This window comes from Ascaphus truei, chromosome 14 (assembly GCF_040206685.1).
Source record: "Ascaphus truei isolate aAscTru1 chromosome 14, aAscTru1.hap1, whole genome shotgun sequence".
NCBI lineage: Eukaryota > Metazoa > Chordata > Amphibia > Anura > Ascaphidae > Ascaphus > Ascaphus truei.
Genome location: NC_134496.1, coordinates 14,272,664 through 14,291,555, shown reverse-complemented (window position 1 = coordinate 14,291,555; position 18,892 = coordinate 14,272,664). Strand labels below are relative to the sequence as shown.

At 51.9% G+C, this 18,892-nt stretch overlaps 1 protein-coding gene across 4 annotated transcripts in view; it reads left to right on the top strand.

Moving 5' to 3' along the window:
• Window positions 1–18,892, top strand: part of LOC142465635 (neurexin-2-beta-like) — a 138,562-nt gene that overhangs the window by 31,984 nt on the left and 87,686 nt on the right. For all 4 annotated transcript variants that reach the window (XM_075569758.1, XM_075569757.1, XM_075569760.1 and 1 more), the window contains exon 2: window positions 15,739–15,920. In XM_075569758.1, coding sequence (XP_075425873.1) covers window positions 15,739–15,920 — 182 coding nt within the window. The remainder of the gene's footprint in view (window positions 1–15,738; window positions 15,921–18,892) is intronic.

Sequence of the window (18,892 nt, the reverse complement as noted above, 5' to 3'; positions counted from 1 at the left end):
CTATCTTCAGCTTTTTATTTCTCCTCTAATTACCTCTTTTTCTTATACTCGTTCACTCTCTCCCTCTCTACTTTTCTCTCCTTTCTCTCCTTCCCTCACTCTCTTCCCCCTCTCCTGCTCTCTCTCAAGCGCTCTCCTTCCCTCACTCTCTTCCCCCTCTCCTGCTATCTCTCAAACGCTCTTCTCCCTTTCTTATTCTTTTTTTGCCTTTCATTGTTTAATTTCCTCTCTCTTTTACTCTCTCGTACTCTCTTTCTCACACTTTCTCTTTCTGCCTTTTATTTCTCCCTAAGCTCCCTCTCTTTTTCTCTCTATCCCCCTCTCCTACTATCCTGCTCTTTTCTCTCCCTACCTCTCTCTTTCTTTTGTACACACATTCGTTCTCTCCCCTCCCTCTATCACTCCTCTCCCATTTTCCTGCTCTTTATTCTCTCTCTCTCTTTCTCTCGCACATAAACATGTCCACCTCTCAACTCTCTCCCTTCCTCTCTCTCTCTGTTCCCCTTGCACTCCTCCCCTCTCCTTCACTCCTTTTTGCCTTTCCCCCTCCCTCTCCCTCCTTATCTTTCTTCTCTTTCCCTCTCTCTCTCTATCTTTCCATCTCTCTCTCTCTCTCTCCCTCTCTTTCCCTATCTCTCTCTCTTTCCCTCTCTCTCTCTCTCATTTCTTTCTCTCCCTTTCCTCCCCCTTCTCTTCTCTCTGTATCTCATGCTTCTTTCTCTTCTGCGTCTCTCCGATCTCTTTATATTATCACCTCCATACAGTGTGCTTCTTTATTTCCCTTTGTTTCTCTCCCTCCTATTTCCTTCTCATACTGTCTCCCTCCCCATTTCACAAACGCACACACACAATCTTTAACTGTCTCTATTTCATTATATCATCGCATCTCTCTCTCTCTTTTCTCTCTCTCTCTCTCACACACTTCCGCTCTCCTCCACATCCCTCAACCTCTCTCATTCCTACACTCTTCCTTCCTTCATCTCCATCCCTCTCTATTCTCTCTACCTCCCCATGTCTCCCTCTCCATCCTCTCTGTCCTGTCTACTCTCTGTCCTGTCTACATCTCTCTCCCTCCCACTTCATCCTCCATCTCTCTATTTCTCCCCCTCCATCCCCTCTCTCTCTGTCCTTTCCACCTCTCCCTCCCTCTCCATCTCCCTCCTTCTCAATCTCTATCTTTTTCCCTCTCCTTCCCCCCTCTCTGTCCCTTTCACCTCTTTCTCCTTTCCTCTCCATCTCTCTCCTCCACACACTCTCTCTCTGTCCTTTTCACCTCTTTCTCCATCCTCTCTCTGTTATTTTCATCTCTCTCCCTCACCATCTGTCTCCTTCCCTATCCTTCTCCGTCCTTTTCACCTTTCTCTCCTTCTCCATCCTCCCTCTCCTCCATTTTCTCTCTCTCTGTTCTCTCTTCCCTCTCTCTCTCTTCTCTCTCTGTGTGTCCTCTCTCTCTGTTTGTCCTCTCTCTCTCTCTCTCCAAAAATAAGCAGAGCGACAATCATTCATCTCTTCTGTATATCCCTGATAAGTAACCTACAGATAGGCACCGCCAAATATATACATGCACATACATAAAGACCCTGGATTTCGCCCAGCCTAGAGACCAAGCGGGATTTCGCAATGAGTGTAACACAATGGACAATGGACCACATCCAAGTTGTAGAAGAAGTGATTTCCCGAAGTAATGTAAATGATCTTCCACTCAGCTTCATGGATTACGAAAAGCCATTCGATGCAGTCTCTAGCTCAGCTGTTTTAAATGCATTAAGAAGACAAAATGTTGAAGAAGCGTACATTGATATTATAAGGAACATTCACGAAGATGCTACTTCCTCCATTAGATTACATGAAGATTCAAGCAAGATAAGGATCAGTGAGGGAGTGCGGCGGGGAGACACTGTGTCACCAGGATCAGTGAGGGAGTGCGGCAGGGAGACACCGTGTCACCAGGATCAGTGAGGGAGTGCGGCAGGGAGACACCGTGTCACCAGGATCAGTGAGGGAGTGCGGCAGGGAGACACCGTGTAACCAGGATCAGTGTGGGAGTGCGGCAGGGAGACACCGTGTCACCAGGATCAGTGAGGGAGTGCGGCAGGGAGACACCGTGTCACCAGGATCAGTTAGGGAGTGCGGCAGGGAGACACCGTGTCACCAGGATCAGTGAGGGAGTGCGGCAGGGAGACACCGTGTCACCAGGATCAGTGAGGGAGCACTGCAGGGAGACACGGTGTCACCAGGATCAGTGAGGGAGAACTGCAGGGAGACACCGTGTCACAAGACATTGCGGTCTCTATCAACATAGAGAAAGCGTGTTTAGACGCACTCCTCCATTTTTTGGAGCAGAGCTGCGGCATATGTAAGAACAGTTTCTTAGCGCTGATGCAGTATGTTAGACTTGCGTCACTTCAGATGTGGAGGATTTGGGGGGTCAAATAAAAGGCAAAACGAGTTGAACTACTCCTCCTACTGACTCCCCAAGGTGCAAGCTAAGGCAGATACACAGAATGTGATACATCTCAATATAATGTGTGCACCATGTAACTCTTCCCCCAACTGACTCTCCCCAAGGTGCAAGCTGGGGCAGAGACACAGAATGTGATACATCTCATTATAATCTGTGCCCCATGTAACTCTCCCCAACTCCTCCTACTGACTCCCCCCAAGGTGCAAGCTGGGGCAGATACACAGAATGTGATACACCTCATTATAATCTGTGCCCCATGTAACTCCTTCCCAAGGTGCAAGATGGGCCTGACAAGGAAAAATTAGCACAAAATTCTTTGATACATAGGTGCAGGGTAAAAGTCCAGAAGACCTCCAGTCGCAATTCTAAGCACTCGCCACAGCAACTAAGAAAGTGGCCTCCATATGAATCTCAGTAAGACCAACGGGTCAACTCAACAAAGATGAAAATAAATGGAATAGATCTAAAGTTGAAAATGATGTCTGCCTTGGACAGCGAGTATAAATGGATGGGAACCTTTCGAATGAAATCAATAGGAGAAAGAAGATAGGAGGCATTCGGAAGAAACAAGACAATATTTGAAGGGAATCTTCTACTGTGCCTTAACAGTAAAGTGTTTGAGCTGTGTATCCTGCCCGGGCTCACGTACCCTATGGATGTGAGACTAGGACCCTAAATGTGAAGATAATTCAGAAGCTTCAGGCAACTCACAGAACTAGGGAGAGATGCATGCTGGGTATTACACAAAGAAATATGGAGAGATGCATGCTGGGTATTACACAAAGAAGTATGGAGAGATGCATGCTGGGTATTACACAAAGAAGTATGGAGAGATGCATGTTGGGTGTTAACCAAAGAAGTATGGAGAGATGTATGCTGGGTGTTAACCAAAGAAGTATGGAGAGATGTATGCTGAGTATTACCTGAAGAGAGAAGAAAAAGAATAAATGGATTAGAAACTAAACAAACGTCTGTGACATGATTACAAGGGTGAAGAAAGTAAAATGGCGGTGGGCCGGACATATCGCAAGAAAAAATGGACAAAGTTCCATCGTTGGACAACAATGGTACGCGACTGGATTCCAAGGGATGTTTAAAGAGTAAGAAGATGACCAAAAGCAAGATGGGAGAACGAAATTAGGAAATGGAGCAACATGGAGAAGTGAGAATGTCAACCGCAGTGACAGAAGGTCATTGGAAGGTCTCGACCATTCAGGGGATTCACAAGGGCTGAAGATGATGATGATGTACATAACTATGACACACACACACACACACACACACATATAAATATATTCACACACACATAGATACAGACACAAACGCACATATACAGTATATGTGTGTATATATATATATATATATATATATATATATATATATATATATATACACAGTGGTTGACAAATCACCAAAAAATCTACTCGCCACACAAAAAAATCTACTCGCCACCTAGTACCAACGTGTGCTGCTTGGGCCAATATTTACTCGCCCGGGGGTTAAATCCACTCGCCCGGGGCGAGCAAATGTATAGGTTTGTCGAACACTGTAATATATATATATATATATATATATATATATACTTGTTTATAATCTATCAAACCCCCTTCTGACTCTCACCCTGCCCTCCCCATCCCCTCCCTCACTCTTTCTTTCTGTAATGTATGTCTGTCCTTCTGGAGATACTGTATGGTCTCCGGAACTGAACACAATACTCTCGGTGAGGTTTACCAATGATCTATAAAGTGGCATCACTACATCTCTCTTCCTACAAGTGCAAACTAGAGTAGTAAAAACTATAAGCTTAATAGTAGCATCTAAACTATCCCAAGACTTAACCTGCATCTAACCAGTAGCTAAACCATCACTTATCCTCAACGTCAATCTTAAACATCCCTAGCATGATTACTAACCAAGTATTCCCAATGATTTCTTACTACAGCTACTGTACAGTATATTAGCAGTATGTAACCCACTACGAGTACAAAACAAGACTTAACCAGCATCGAACCAGTTACTAAACCATCACCTATCCCTAGATTTAAGCTTAAACATCAAATACTCACCGAGCATGTCCCACCAATACTAACTACAGCTATACTAGCAGTATCTAAACTATTACATGCAGTAACTAAGGCCGTGCTTATAGTGCCGGCGATGGTGACGCCGCCCAAAAACAAATGCGTTGTCGCCGCCGCGTGCGCTTATAGTAAGCGCGACGTGGCAACGCGATTTTTTGCAGCCGGGAATATTTGATTTTTCAGGGGCTGTCGCCTCATGTGACAGCCCCTGAACCAATCAATAGCCTGGTCGCCCGTGCCGCCGCCGCAAAGCGAAATACAACTTTCGTTAGCGGCGACGGGTGACGGCACGCTTTGCGGTCACAGTCACTATACGCGCAGCCTTAGACTTAACCAGGATCTATCCAGTAAATTCCGCCCTGTCTTCTCTTTCATCCTCACTCCTCTCTCTCATTTTATCTGCCTCATTCTTTTTCATTTTCTTTCTCCCCTTTCTCTCTCTCCTCTCTCCCTCTCTCCATTCTCTCTCTCCATTCTCCCCTCTACCTCTCACTCCCCCATCTCCCACTCTCTCCCTCCCCCTTTTCCCTCTCTCATTCTCACCTCTTCTCTCTTTCCTTCTCACTCAATCTCATCTCACCCCTTTCCTTCTCATTTCCCCTTCTCTCCCCCTCACTCTCCTCTTCTTCATTCTCTCTCCTTTCCCCCCTCTTTTCTCCCCTTATCTTCCTCCCTCTCTCCCCCCTTCTCACCCTCTTCCCCCCTTCTCTCACCCTCTTTCCCTCCCTTCTCTCATCCTCTTTCCCCCATTCTACCCTTCTCTCCCCTTTCTAACCCTCTTTGCCCCATCTCCCCTATCCTCTTTTCTCTCCTCTTCCCCTCTTTTGCTTTCTTTTCCCCTCTCCCTCTTTCCATCTCTTCCCTCTCTCTTTTTCTCTCCTTCCCCCCCTTTTCTTCCATTCATTCCCCATTTACCTCGCCCCTTACCTTCCTCTCTCTCGCCTCTTCTCCTCTTTCTCCTTTCCCACTCTCTCCTTCTTCCTTTCTCCATTCTCTATCTCCTCCTCTCCTTACTCCCTAACTTTATATCTCTCTTTCTCTTCTCTCACCCTACCTCCTCTCCCTCCCTAGCCTTCTCTTCCCACCATTTATCTCTGTCTCTTTACTATTCTCTCTCTCCTTCTCGCCATCATCTCTTCTTCTCTTCCTCACTTGCTCTCTCCTCTTCTCCCCCTCTCTTCTCTTCCCAGTTTCTCTCCTTCCTCCTCTCATTCTACTCCCCATTTTCTTCCCACCACTTTCACCCCTTTTCTCCCCCTCTATCTCTCTCCTGCCCATCAATCCTCTTTTTTCCACCTCTCTTATCTCCCCCCTCTCCTCTCCCACAATTTTGCTCACCTTCTTGTCCCCTCCCTCTCTCCTCTTTCCTGTTCCCTTTCTCTCATTGCCCCTTCTCCTTCTCCCCCCTCTTCCTCTGTTTCTCTTCCCCTCGCTCCTTTTTTCTTCCCTTCCTCCTCTCTCTCCTATTTCCTTCTCTCCTCTTTCCGTCTCTCTACCCTCTCTCCTTCTCTTCCCTGTCTCTCTCCTTTTCTGTCCCCTCTCTTTTTCTCTCCCATCCATTTCCCACCCACACCCACTACCCCCTCACCTCCCCCCTTTTCTCAGTTCTCCCACTTTCTCCCCCCCCACCCCCCCCCCCCCTTATACTGGAGGTCACTAACAATATTTAATACAAGTTGTATCTTTCCTCCTCCTCTTCCTTTTAACATCTGCCATTATATCTCCCTTTCTTCTTCCTCCTCTCCCTCCTGTAATTTTTTCCTCCCCCTTGCCATGTGAAATTAGAACTTGTTATCATTTTTTTAATGAAAGGAGAGCCTCTCCTTCTCCCCCTCTCTCTGCTCACAACAGGGGCCAGTAATTAACTGGGGAGAATCTTATTAATGGAGAGAGGAATTCACGGAGGTTGAACTCTGCAGGGTTTTTTTTTTTACCATTATCTTATGAAAAACCCTATTAAGTAAAACTCTTATAGGCATTCATGGGTAGAATGCAACATCGAGGGGTTAGGATAACCCCCTTCAACATTTACATGCTTTAATAGAGAGCTTAACTGAGTATTACAACACAGTTTAAAGCTTAACAGATCCCATAAATGAATAGGATTTGCTTTGTATTCATGGCCACTGATACTAATGACCAAAGCTAATGTCCTGTTACCCTTGCCTGATCCTTTAATCTGTACAGTTTGGGTTCCGGGAGTCATTTAATCTTATAAAGCAACATTATGGATTTAGGGTAAACACACAGATATGTGAGCTAATCATCCTATAAAAACCCCATTAAATTAAAATCCTATAAGTATTAGTAGGGTTAAATAGCATTATCCAATTAGGACAACCACTTTGAGAGTGAGAAAAAAAAGAAGAAAAGCGCACAACTCCTAGTGTAACAATTAACAGGTAAATAATGACAGTATATTGAACACTGGTGAAGGTGAGTAACGCACGTGCAGAATGTAAGATGGAAAAGAGCCCGTCAGGCTTTAGCCAGCATAATACCACAGCCAGGTAGGAGCTCTCGTGAGTGAAGATCGTCGTAGATGACTGGATCCCTTTCCTCCGGATGGTAGGTCGGGAGATTAGATCCAGGTAGTAAATGGTAGACACAGAGCCTGAGTATGTATCGGAGTAATGTCCGCCGTCGGAATGGGGCCGAGTAAAAAGGAGGCAAAGATAGTATATCAAAAGAGTCCAGAAAAGTACCGGGTGACCGCGCAGCGGAAGCGCCAGTACCTACACTGCAGGGCGACCAGCAACTCAGAATACCTGGAAGCTGTTCTCCCCCAACCCTGTCTGTAGACCTTGATTAATTCAGTTGACACCTTGAGTGGGCCATCCACATGGACCCCCCTCCCCAAGTAAATCCCTTTGAAATTCAGAGCAGTTCAAAGAAACAGTTCTGACCCGTTTCAGACTCAGCATTTTGTATTTTTGTTAAAAGTGTAGCTCATTAACCCCTTAAGCACCAGAGGGATTAAAAATACCCAATATCTCATGACATTATCATGACAGAGATATTGGGGGTAGCATGATGAGCGAAGGAAGTGTTGATGTTAGCATGATGAGCGAAGGAGATGTATATTACTCCGTGCTAGTGATAGTACATTACTCCGAGCTAGTGATAGTACATTACTCCGAGCTAGTGATAGTACATTACTCTGAGCTTATAGTGCAGGCGACGCGACCGATGATGTCGCCGTCGCCATTGCGAAAGTTGTAAATCAGTTTTTGAGACGTCGCTGGCTACAAGGGGAGTTACTTCGGCAAGGGGGGAAGGCAGAGGGGCGGAGATAAGAGTGAGGGGGAAAGCAGAGGGGCGGAGACGAGAGCGAGGGGGAAAGCAGAGGGGCGGAGACAAGAGTGAGGAGGAACGCAGAAGGGCGGAGACAAGAGTGAGGAGGAACGCAGAAGGGCGGAGACAAGAGTGAGGGGGAACGCAGAGGGGTGGAGACGAGAGTGAGGGGGAAGGAAGAGAGGCGGAGATGAGAGCGTGGGGAAGGCAGAGGGGCGGAGACAAGAGTGAGGGGGAAGGCAGAGGGGCGGAAACGAGAGCGAGGGGGAAGACAGAGGGGCGGAGACGAGAGCGAGGGGGAAGGCAGAGGGGTGGAGACTAGAGCGAGGGGGAAGGCAGAGGGGCAGAGACGAGAGCGTGGGAAAGGCAGAGGGGCGGGGACAAGAGCAGGGGGAAGGCAGAGGGGCGGAGACGAAAGCGAGGGGAAGGCAGAGGGGCGGAGACGAGAGCGAGGGGGAAGGCAGAGGGGCGGAGACGAGAGCGAGGGGGAGGCAGAGGGGCGGAGACTAGAGCAAGGGGGAAGGCAGAGGGGCAGAGACGAGAGCGTGGGGAAGGCAGAGGGGCGGGGACAAGAGCAGGGGGAAGGCAGAGGGGCAGAGACGAAAGCGAGGGGGGAGGCAGAGGGGCGGAGACGAGAGCGAGAGGAAGGCAGAGGGGCGTAGACGAAAGCGAGGGGAAGGCAGAGGGGCGGAGACGAGAGCGAGGGGGAAGGCAGAGGGGCGGAGACGAGAGCGTGGGAAGGCAGAGGGGCGCAGACGAGAGCGAGGGGGAAGGCAGAGGGGCGGAGACAAGAGCGAGGGGGAAGGCAGAGGAGCGAGGGGGAAGGCAGAGGGGCGGAGACGAGAGCGAGGGGGAAGGCAGAGGGGCGGAGACGAGAGCGAGGGGGAAGGCAGAGGGACGGAGACAAGAGCGAGGGGGAAGGCAGAGGGACGGAGACGAGAGCGAGGTGGAAGGCAGAGGGGCGGAGACGAGAGCGAGGGGGAAGGCAGAGGGGCGGAGACGAGAGCGAGGGGGAAGGCAGAGGGGCGGAGACGAGAGCGAGGGGGAAGGCAGAGAGGCGGAGACGAGAGCGAGGGGGAAGGCAGAGGGGCGGAGACGAGAGCGAGGGGGAAGGCAGAGGGGCGGAGACGAGAGCGAGGGGGAAGGCAGAGGGGCGGAGACGAGAGCGAGGGGGAAGGCAGAGGGGCGGTGACGAGAGCGAGGGGGAAGGCAGAGGGGCGGAGACGAGAGCGAGGGGGAAAGCAGAGGGGCGGAGACGAAAGCGAGAGGAAGGCAGAGGGGCAGAGACAAGAGCAAGGGGGAAGGCAGAGAGACGGAGACGAGAGCGAGGGGGAAGGCAGAGAGGCGGAGACGAAAGCGAGGGGAAGGCAGAGGGGCGGAGACGAGAGCGAGGGGGAAGGCAGAGGGGCGGAGACGAGAGCAAGGGGAAGGCAGAGGGGCGGAGACGAGAGCGAGGGGGAAGGCAGAGGGGCGGAGACGAGAGCGAGGGGAAAGGCAGAGGGGCGGGGACAAGAGCAGGGGGAAGGCAGAGGGGCGGAGACGAAAGCGAGGGGAAGGCAGAGGGGCGGAGACGAGAGCGAGGGGGAAGGCAGAGGGGCGGAGACGAGAGCGAGGGGGAGGCAGAGGGGCGGAGACTAGAGCGAGGGGGAAGGCAGAGGGGCAGAGACGAGAGCGTGGGGAAGGCAGAGGGGCGGGGACAAGAGCAGGGGGAAGGCAGAGGGGCAGAGACGAAAGCGAGGGGAAGGCAGAGGGGCGGAGACGAGAGCGAGGGGGGAGGCAGAGGGGCGGAGACGAGAGCGAGAGGAAGGCAGAGGGGCGGAGACGAAAGCGAGGGGAAGGCAGAGTGGCGGAGACGAGAGCGAGGGGGAAGGCAGAGGGGCGGAGACGAGAGCGTGGGAAGGCAGAGGGGCGCAGACGAGAGCGAGGGGGAAGGCAGAGGGGCGGAGACAAGAGCGAGGGGGAAGGCAGAGGAGCGAGGGGGAAGGCAGAGGGGCGGAGACGAGAGCGAGGGGGAAGGCAGAGGGGCGGAGACGAGAGCGAGGGGGAAGGCAGAGGGACGGAGACAAGAGCGAGGGGGAAGGCAGAGGGACGGAGACGAGAGCGAGGTGGAAGGCAGAGGGGCGGAGACGAGAGCGAGGGGGAAGGCAGAGGGGCGGAGACGAGAGCGAGGGGGAAGGCAGAGGGGCGGAGACGAGAGCGAGGGGGAAGGCAGAGAGGCGGAGACGAGAGCGAGGGGGAAGGCAGAGGGGCGGAGACGAGAGCGAGGGGGAAGGCAGAGGGGCGGAGACGAGAGCGAGGGGGAAGGCAGAGGGGCGAAGACGAGAGCGAGGGGGAAGGCAGAGGGGCGGTGACGAGAGCGAGGGGGAAGGCAGAGGGGCGGAGACGAGAGCGAGGGGGAAGGCAGAGGGGCGGAGACGAAAGCGAGAGGAAGGCAGAGGGGCGGAGACAAGAGCAAGGGGGAAGGCAGAGAGACGGAGACGAGAGCGAGGGGGAAGGCAGAGAGGCGGAGACGAAAGCGAGGGGAAGGCAGAGGGGCGGAGACGAGAGCGAGGGAGAAGGCAGAGGGGCGGAGACGAGAGCGAGGGGAAGGCAGAGGGGCGGAGACGAGAGCGAGGGGAAAGGCAGAGGGGCGGAGACGAGAGCGAGGGGGAAGGCAGAGGGGCGGAGACGAGCAAATGGAGACAAGAACAAAAGGCAAAACAGAGAGTTGTTTTCTGTATACTGCCAATGTGTGCTATTTAAACACAAAATCGAGTTTGTTTAAATACAGTATACTGTAGTGCCGACGAGTATTCTAAAACAAATCTGGGGCATTCACCGACAAGACCCAGGTACATCCTGGGTACATGCTGGGTACATGCTGCAACATTCCAGTGACATTTCTGCAGACAGACTAATGGCCCATCGGATTAACAGCGGGGGTCCCTGGCAGTCCCGTTCAAACTGAATGGGACTGCCAGGGACCCCTGATGTGTTAATCCGATGGGCCATTAGTCTCTGCTGAAATATCAGGGAAATGTTGCAGCATGTACCCAGCATGTACCCAGGATGTACCTGGGTCTTGTCGGTGATCACCCCAGATTTTCCAAGGCAAGTTTTAGAATACTCGTCGGCGCACCTGTACACACCTCTCCCTGCACATCACACACACACAGAGAGGAACAAGCACAGGCACACACCCACACAGACAGACAAAGAGACACACACCCACACAGACACACACCCACACAGACAGACACAGAGACACACAGACACACACCCACACAGACAGACACAGAGACACACACCCACACAGACACACACAGGCACACACCCATACAGACAGAGACACACACCCACAGACAGACACAGAGACACCCACCCACACAGACAGACACAGAGACACACAGACACACACCCACACAGACAGACACAGAGACACCCACCCACACAGACAGACACAGAGACACACAGACACCCACCCACACAGACAGACACAGAGACACACACCCACACAGACAGACACAGAGACACACACCCACACAGACAGACACAGAGACACACACCCACAAAGACACCCCCCCACACAGACAGACACAGAGACACCCACCCACACAGACACACACACACAGGCACACACCCACACAGACACACACCCACACCAACAGACACAGTGACACACACCCACACAGACAGACACAGAGACACACACCCACACAGACACACACAGACACAGAGACACCCACCCACACAGACAGACACAGAGACACACACCCACACAGACAGACACAGAGACAAACACCCACACAGACACACACAGACACAGAGACACACACCCACACAGACAGACACAGAGACACATACCCACACAGACAGACACAGATACACACACCCACATAGACAGACACAGAGACACCCACCCACACAGACACACCCCCACACAGACAGACACAGAGACACACACCCACACAGACACACACACACAGGCACACACCCACACAGATACACACCCACACAGACAGACACAGAGACACACCTACACAGACAGACAAAGAGACACATCCACACAGAGAGGCACACACAGACGTGCACACACACCTAAAACCACCTTGTAAGTTACTAGGTGTCAGCCTGTACTGTTGACATACACTCTGGTTATTAACGATGCTCACTGATTGGGTGCAATAGAAGCTATCTGATTGGCTTATAGGCAGTCACATGGTGAGACCGTCTGCAAAAATCAAATTCTAGTGACTTCAAGGATTTTGTTAGCGCCGACGCGTCCACTATAAGCGCACGCGACGGCTTCAATACAATTGTTTTCACGCGACGTCGCCGGCACTATAAGGGCAGATTTACTCCGTGCTAGTGATAGTACATTACTCCGTGCTAATAATAGTACATTACTCCGTGCTAGTAATAGTACATTACTCCGTGCTGGTGATAGTACATTACTCCGTGCTAATAATAGTACATTACTCCGTGCTAGTAATAGTACATTACTCCGTGCTGGTGATAGTACATTACTCCGTGCTGGTGATAGTACATTACTCCATGCTAGTGATAGTACATTACTCCGTGCTGGTGATAGTACATTACTCCGTGCTGGTGATAGTACATTACTCCGTGCTGGTGATAGTACATTAGTCCGTGCTGGTGATAGTACATTACTCCGTGCTGGTGATAGTACATTACTCCGTGCTAGTGATAGTACATTACTCCGTGCTAGTGATAGTACATTACTCCGTGCTGGTGATAGTACATTACTCCGTGCTGGTGATAGTACATTACTCCGTGCTGGTGATAGTACATTACTCCGTGCTGGTGATAGTACATTACTCCGTGCTAGTGATAGTACATTACTCCGTGCTGGTGATAGTACATTACTCCGTGCTAGTGATAGTACATTACTCCGTGCTGGTGATAATACATTACTCCATGCTGGTGATAGTACATTACTCCGTGCTGGTGATAGTACATTACTCCGTGCTGGTGATAGTAGATTACTCCGTGCTGGTGATAGTACATTACTCCTTGCTGGTGATAGTACATTACTCCGTGCTGGTGATAGTACATTACTCCGTGCTAGTGATAGTACATTACTCCGTGCTGGTGATAGTACATTACTCTGTGCTAGTGATAGTACATTAATCGCTGCTGACCTGTTGATAACCTGTTGATAACCCATTCATTGCCAGACAAACTTGCAATGCAGGTGTTAATACCCTCTGTAGGGAATCTGTGCTATGGGATTTTGGGGTCATTTCCAGATGCACAGGGGATGCTCTGCAGGGCTTTGGCAGGAGAGGGGTTAAGCGACACGCGACAGGGCTCTGGCAGGAGAGGGGTTATGCGACGCTCTGCAGGGCACTAGCAGGAGAGGGGTTAAGCGACGCTCTGCAGATCTCTGGCAGGAGAGGGGTTAAGCGATGCTCTGCAGGGCTTTAGAAAGGCTCTAGCAGGAGAGGGGTTAAGCAACGCTCTGTCAGGAGAGGGGTTAAGCGATGCTTTGCAGGGCTCTGGCAGGATAGGGGTTAAGCGATGCTTTGCAGGGCTCTGGCAGGAGACGGGTTATGCGATGCTCTGCAGGGCTCTGGCAAGAGAGGGGTTAAGCGATGCTTTGCAGGGCTCTGGCAGGAGAGGGGTTAAGCGATGCTTTGCAGGGCTCTGGCAGGAGAGGGGTTAAGCGATGCTTTGCAGGGCTCTGGCAGGAGAGGGGTTAAGCGATGCTTTGCAGGGCTCTGGCAGGAGATGGGTTAAGTGATGCTTTGCAGGGCTCTGGCAGAAGAGGGGTTAAGCGATGCTCTGCAGGGCTCTGGCAGGAGAGGGGTTAAGCGATGCTTTGCAGGGCTCTGGCAGGAGACGGGTTAAGCGATGCTCTGCAGGGCTCTGGCAGGAGAGGGGTTAAGCGGTGCTTTGCAGGGCTCTGGCAGGAGAGGGGTTAAGCGATGCTTTGCAGGGCTCTGGCAGGAGAGGGGTTAAGAGATGCTTTGCAGGGCTCTGGCAGGAGAGGGGTTAAGCGATGCTTTGCAGGGCTCTGGCAGGAGAGGGGTTAAGCGATGCTTTGCAGGGCTCTGGCAGGAGAGGGGTTAAGCGATGCTTTGCAGGGCTCTGGCAAGAGAGGGGTTAAGCGATGCTTTGCAGGGCTCTGGCAGGAGAGGGGTTAAGCGATGCTTTGCAGGGCTCTGGCAGGAGAGGGGTTAAGCGATGCTTTGCAGGGCTCTGGCAGGAGAGGGGTTAAGCGATGCTTTGCAGGGCTCTGGCAGGAGAGGGGTTAAGCGATTACTCACTTGCTCTGAAGATCTAAATCTCTCTGAAGCCCACACACACATCTGCTCTCAGGCTTTGCACAGCTGCAGAGACCGGTATAAGAGCGCTGGGTGTGTGTGGGGGGGGGGGGGAGCAGCATAAGGGTGCTGGGTGTGGGGGGGGCAGTGTAAGAGCGCTGGATGGGGGGGGGAGCAGTATAAGAGCGCTGGGTGGGGGGGAGCAGTGTAAGAGCGCTGGGTGTGTGGGGGGGGAGCAGCATAAGGGTGCTGGGTGTGGGGGGGAGCAGTGTAAGAGCGCTGGGTGTGGGGGGAGCGTATAAGAGCGCTGGGTGTGGGGGGGGTGAGCAGTATATGAGAGCTGGGTGTGGGGGAGCAGCGTAAGAGTGCTGGGTGTGGGGGGGAGCAGTATAAGAGCGCTGGGTGTGTGTGGGGGGGGGAGCAGCATAAGGGTGCTGGGTGTGGGGGGGAGCAGTATAAGAGCGCTGGGTGTGGGGGGGAGCAGTATAAGAGCGCTGGGTGTGGGGGGAGCAGCGTAAGAGCGCTGGGTGTGGGGGGGAGCAGTATAAGAGCGCTGGGTGTGGGGGGGAGCAGTATAAGAGCGCTGGGTGTGGGGGGGAGCAGTATAAGAGCGCTGGGTTTGGGGGGGAGCAGTATAAGAGCGCTGGGTGTGTGGGGGGGGCAATGTAAAAGTACAGGGGGAGCAGTATAAGAGTGCTGGGTGTGGGGGGGAGCAGTATAAGAGTGCTGGGTGTGGGGGGGAGCAGTATAAGAGTGCTGGGTGGGGGGGGAGCAGTATAAGAGCGCTGGGTGTGGGGGGGGGAGCAGTATAAGAGCGCTTGGTGTGTCAGCCACAATGTGTTCAATCTGTCGCCTGTGAGACATTACCTGCTTTCTCTCTATCTGTGTGTATCATTTAAAGATCCTTACATTGGAAGAGATAAGAGTTACTACAAAGCCCCCCCCACACCCTGTCCCCAATGCTTACCTCTCTCTCCCTTCCCTCCTTCATTCCTCTCTCACCCTTTTCCTCTCTCTCTCTCCCTTCCCCCCTCACAGCCCCTTCGTCTCTCCCCCTCTTTCTCTCTCTCTCTCCCCCTCTCTCTCTTTCCCACTCTCTCCCCTCTCTCTTTCATTCTCTCCCACTCTCTCTTCCCCTCTTTCTTCCTCTCTCTCACTCTCTCCCCCTGTCTTTCTTTCCCACCTTCTCCCCCTCTCTCTCTTTCCCACTCTCTGTCTCCCCCTCTCTCTTTCCCACTCTCTCCCCCTCTCTCGCTTTCCCACCCTCTCCCTTTCCAACTCTCTCCCATCTCTCTCTCCACTCTCTCCCTCCCCCCTCTCCCCCCCTCTCTCTCTCCCCTCTCTCTCTCCCCTCTCTCTCTCCCCTCTCTCTCTCTCTCTCTCCCCTCTCTCTCTCTCTCTCCCCTCTCTCTCTCCCCCACTCTCTCCCCCACTCTCTCCCCCACTCTCTCCCCCACTCTCTCGCTCTCGCACTCTCTCTCTCAATCAATCTTTCTCCCACTCGCTCTCACTCTTACGCTCACACTCCCCCCTCTCCCCCTCTCTCCCTCCCCCTCTCTCTCCCCTACTCTCTCCCTCAATCAATCTCTCTCCCACTCTCTTCCTCTCTCACTTCTTCTCTCCTCTCTTCCAGCCGGTACCACCTATATATTTGGGAAGGGGGGGGCCCTTATTACCTACACCTGGCCCCCCAACGACCGGCCCAGCACGAGAGCCGACCGACTGGCAGTGGGATTCACCACGCAGCAGAAGGACGCCGTTTTACTCCGAGTGGACAGCGCCTCCGGTCTGGGGGACTACTTACAGCTTCACATAGTAAGGAAATACTCACGTTACTCCTAATACTGCTGATAATATTGAAGTATTTATACCGTCCTATAAAGTGTTTAAACATACTCATAAAAAAAATCAAATATCCAAAATATTGTTACTCGTGTATTACGAGTATTACGTTCCGAGTATTGGTGATAGCATTGAATTGCAGTATTTATATCATCCTCTAAGCCAGGGGTGCGCAAACTGAGGGGCGCGGGGTTTACAGAGGCCCCGCACGCTTCCGAAGGCACTTAAATTAACTGCCGGTGAAGCGGCCAAGGCCTCTGTAAATGGCACTTATCTTGGCTCCGACGGCTACTGGAGCCGAGGTAAGGTGGGGGGGGGGGGCGCGGAGAGAAGGGAACAGTCGGCTGGGGGGCGCAGGGAAAAAAGATTGCGCTCCCCTGCTCTTAGCAAGGTGGGGGGGGTGCAAACTTTTCCCCCTGTCTGCTCTCCTCCCCTGCTCGCGCCCCCCCCCCCCCCCATTCTTACCTTGTCTTCGGTGTCAAATGACGCCGCGGGGTGACGTCACGTTGTCGTGGCAACGTGACGTCACGTTACCCGGCGACGTCATTTGATGCCGCATTGCCATGGCGACATGTCGCCGAAGACAAGGTAAGACTACGACCCCGGTCACTGTGTGCAAGCGCGCGTAGGAGCGCCAGGCGGTGCGTGCACCAGTGTGAGCTGTGGTCTGTGGTGAAGAGCAAGAGATCGCGATAGGGGGGAGGGGGGGGGGGCGCGGACATGACATCACACGACTGGTTCGCCCTCATTGGCTTTTGACTTTGTGCGCGCACGCACGCCGACTGGGGCCTGCCCCATCGAGGGCTGTACTTTGTGTGCGGCGCACACGCCATTGCGCGCGCAGACGCGGCCACCGGAGACGAAACCTAAGGATAGTTTGTGCACCCCTGCTCCAAGCCATAGCTGGGCAACCGGAGACAGCAAGCGGCTCGGTGGAGGGGGGGGGGGAGCAGCCTGCTCTCCCTCTCTCCCCAGTGCAGGAGAAGCGGGGGGTCGGAGCTTTTCCCCACTGCTCACTAGCTCCCAGTGTAAGGAGCGGAGTGGGACCGTATTCTCCAGCTCGCCGCTGACCGCGGCTGCCACGATCCCGCCGGTGCACTATACATGTATGTAGGTAATTCTGCTGCCCTTTTGAAGACTTAAGGGCCACTCATGGGGCCCATGGGGCCCATCTTGTGGCCAACCGCATTCAGATATACCGTACACGTGCTCAGAAATAGCAAAGGGAATAGTCATGCTTTCCCTGAAACACGCCATGAAATACTCCGGTTACTGCTGATAGTACTGAAGCGTTTATTTAATCCTTTAATGCTGCAGACCAAGCAATATCCTACGTGTGGTTTTTTTTTAATAAATCAGCTCTGTACTATGAGAAAATACTTGTAGCATTTTTTCTTTTAAAAAAAATCCACTGTGAATTTAATTTAATGTATTATAATGTAACAAGATTTTTTTGTTTCTATTGCAACCATTTACAAAGTCACATCCCCTTCCTCTTCTGAAACAGGCTCTGGCGATCCTTTTTGAGCCCTGTCCTCTCTCTAAGGCCAGGTCTCCAGCGGCCGCTGCGGCGCGAGCTACAGCGTGCGCCCCACACACCACAGCCCTCAGTCGCCGTGTGTGTGTGGGCGTGCATAGCGCGATGGTGTGTTGTCTTTCCTTCCTGCGACGTGGTCACGTGGTGTGCGGGCAGCCAATGGCAGCGCAGATCGTGTTGACCAATAGGAGTGCAAAGAAGCATGTAGATATTGGCGTTACTTATGGATTTGGAATGTAAGGTTCTGATAGGTTTGGATTTTAAACACTCATTTGTGTCCACCTCAAGAATTGAATGATACTTATTACTATCATATTCTCTAAGATATTCACCAATACTCTGTATCTTTAACATACCCGGAAATAGCATCAAACATACACTCGCTCTCTATATACATATTCCCACACGAACATGCACACACTGTTACACATTCATATGTACCTTGATCACATACATATCAAAACATACACGCCCATATGTTAAACATACTCACAAATACTTGAAGATACTCACATGTCCTAATAAATACTCATAAATACCGACCTAATCACACAGCTATCTCTCACCCTGCCGCTATACTCTGTCACACAGCTATCTCTCACCCTGCCGCTATACTCTGTCACACAGCTATCTCTCTCACCCTGCCCCTATACTCTATAACACAGCTATCTCTCACCCTGCCCCTATACTCTATAACACAGCTATCTCTCACCCTGCCCCTATACTCTATAACACAGCTATCTCTCACCCTGCCCCTATACTCTATAACACAGCTATCTCTCACCCTGCCCCTATACTCTATAACACAGTTATCTCTCACCCTGCCCCTATATTATATAACACAGCTATCTCTCTCACCCTGCCCCTATACTCTATAACACAGCTATCTCCCATCCTGCCCCTATATTCTATAACACAGCTATCTCTCACCCAGCCCCTATACTCTATAACACAGCTATCTCTCACCCTGCCCCTATACTCTATAACACAGCTATCTCTCACCCTGCCCCTATATTCTATAACACAGCTATCTCTCACCCTGCCCCTATACTCTATAACACAGCTATCTCTCACCCTGCCCCTATATTCTATAACACAGCTATCTCTCACCCTGCCCCTATACTCTATAACACAGCTATCTCTCACCCTGCCCCTATATTCTATAACACAGCTATCTCTCACCCTGCCCCTATACTCTATAACACAGCTATCTCTCACCCTGCTCCTATACTCTATAACACAGCTATCTCTCACCCTGCCCCTGTACTCTATAACACAGCTATCTCTCACCCTGCTCCTATACTCTATAACACAGCTATCTCTCACCCTGCCCCTATACTCTATAACACAGCTATCTCTCACCCTGCCCCTATATATAACACAGCTATCTCTCACCCTGCCCCTATAC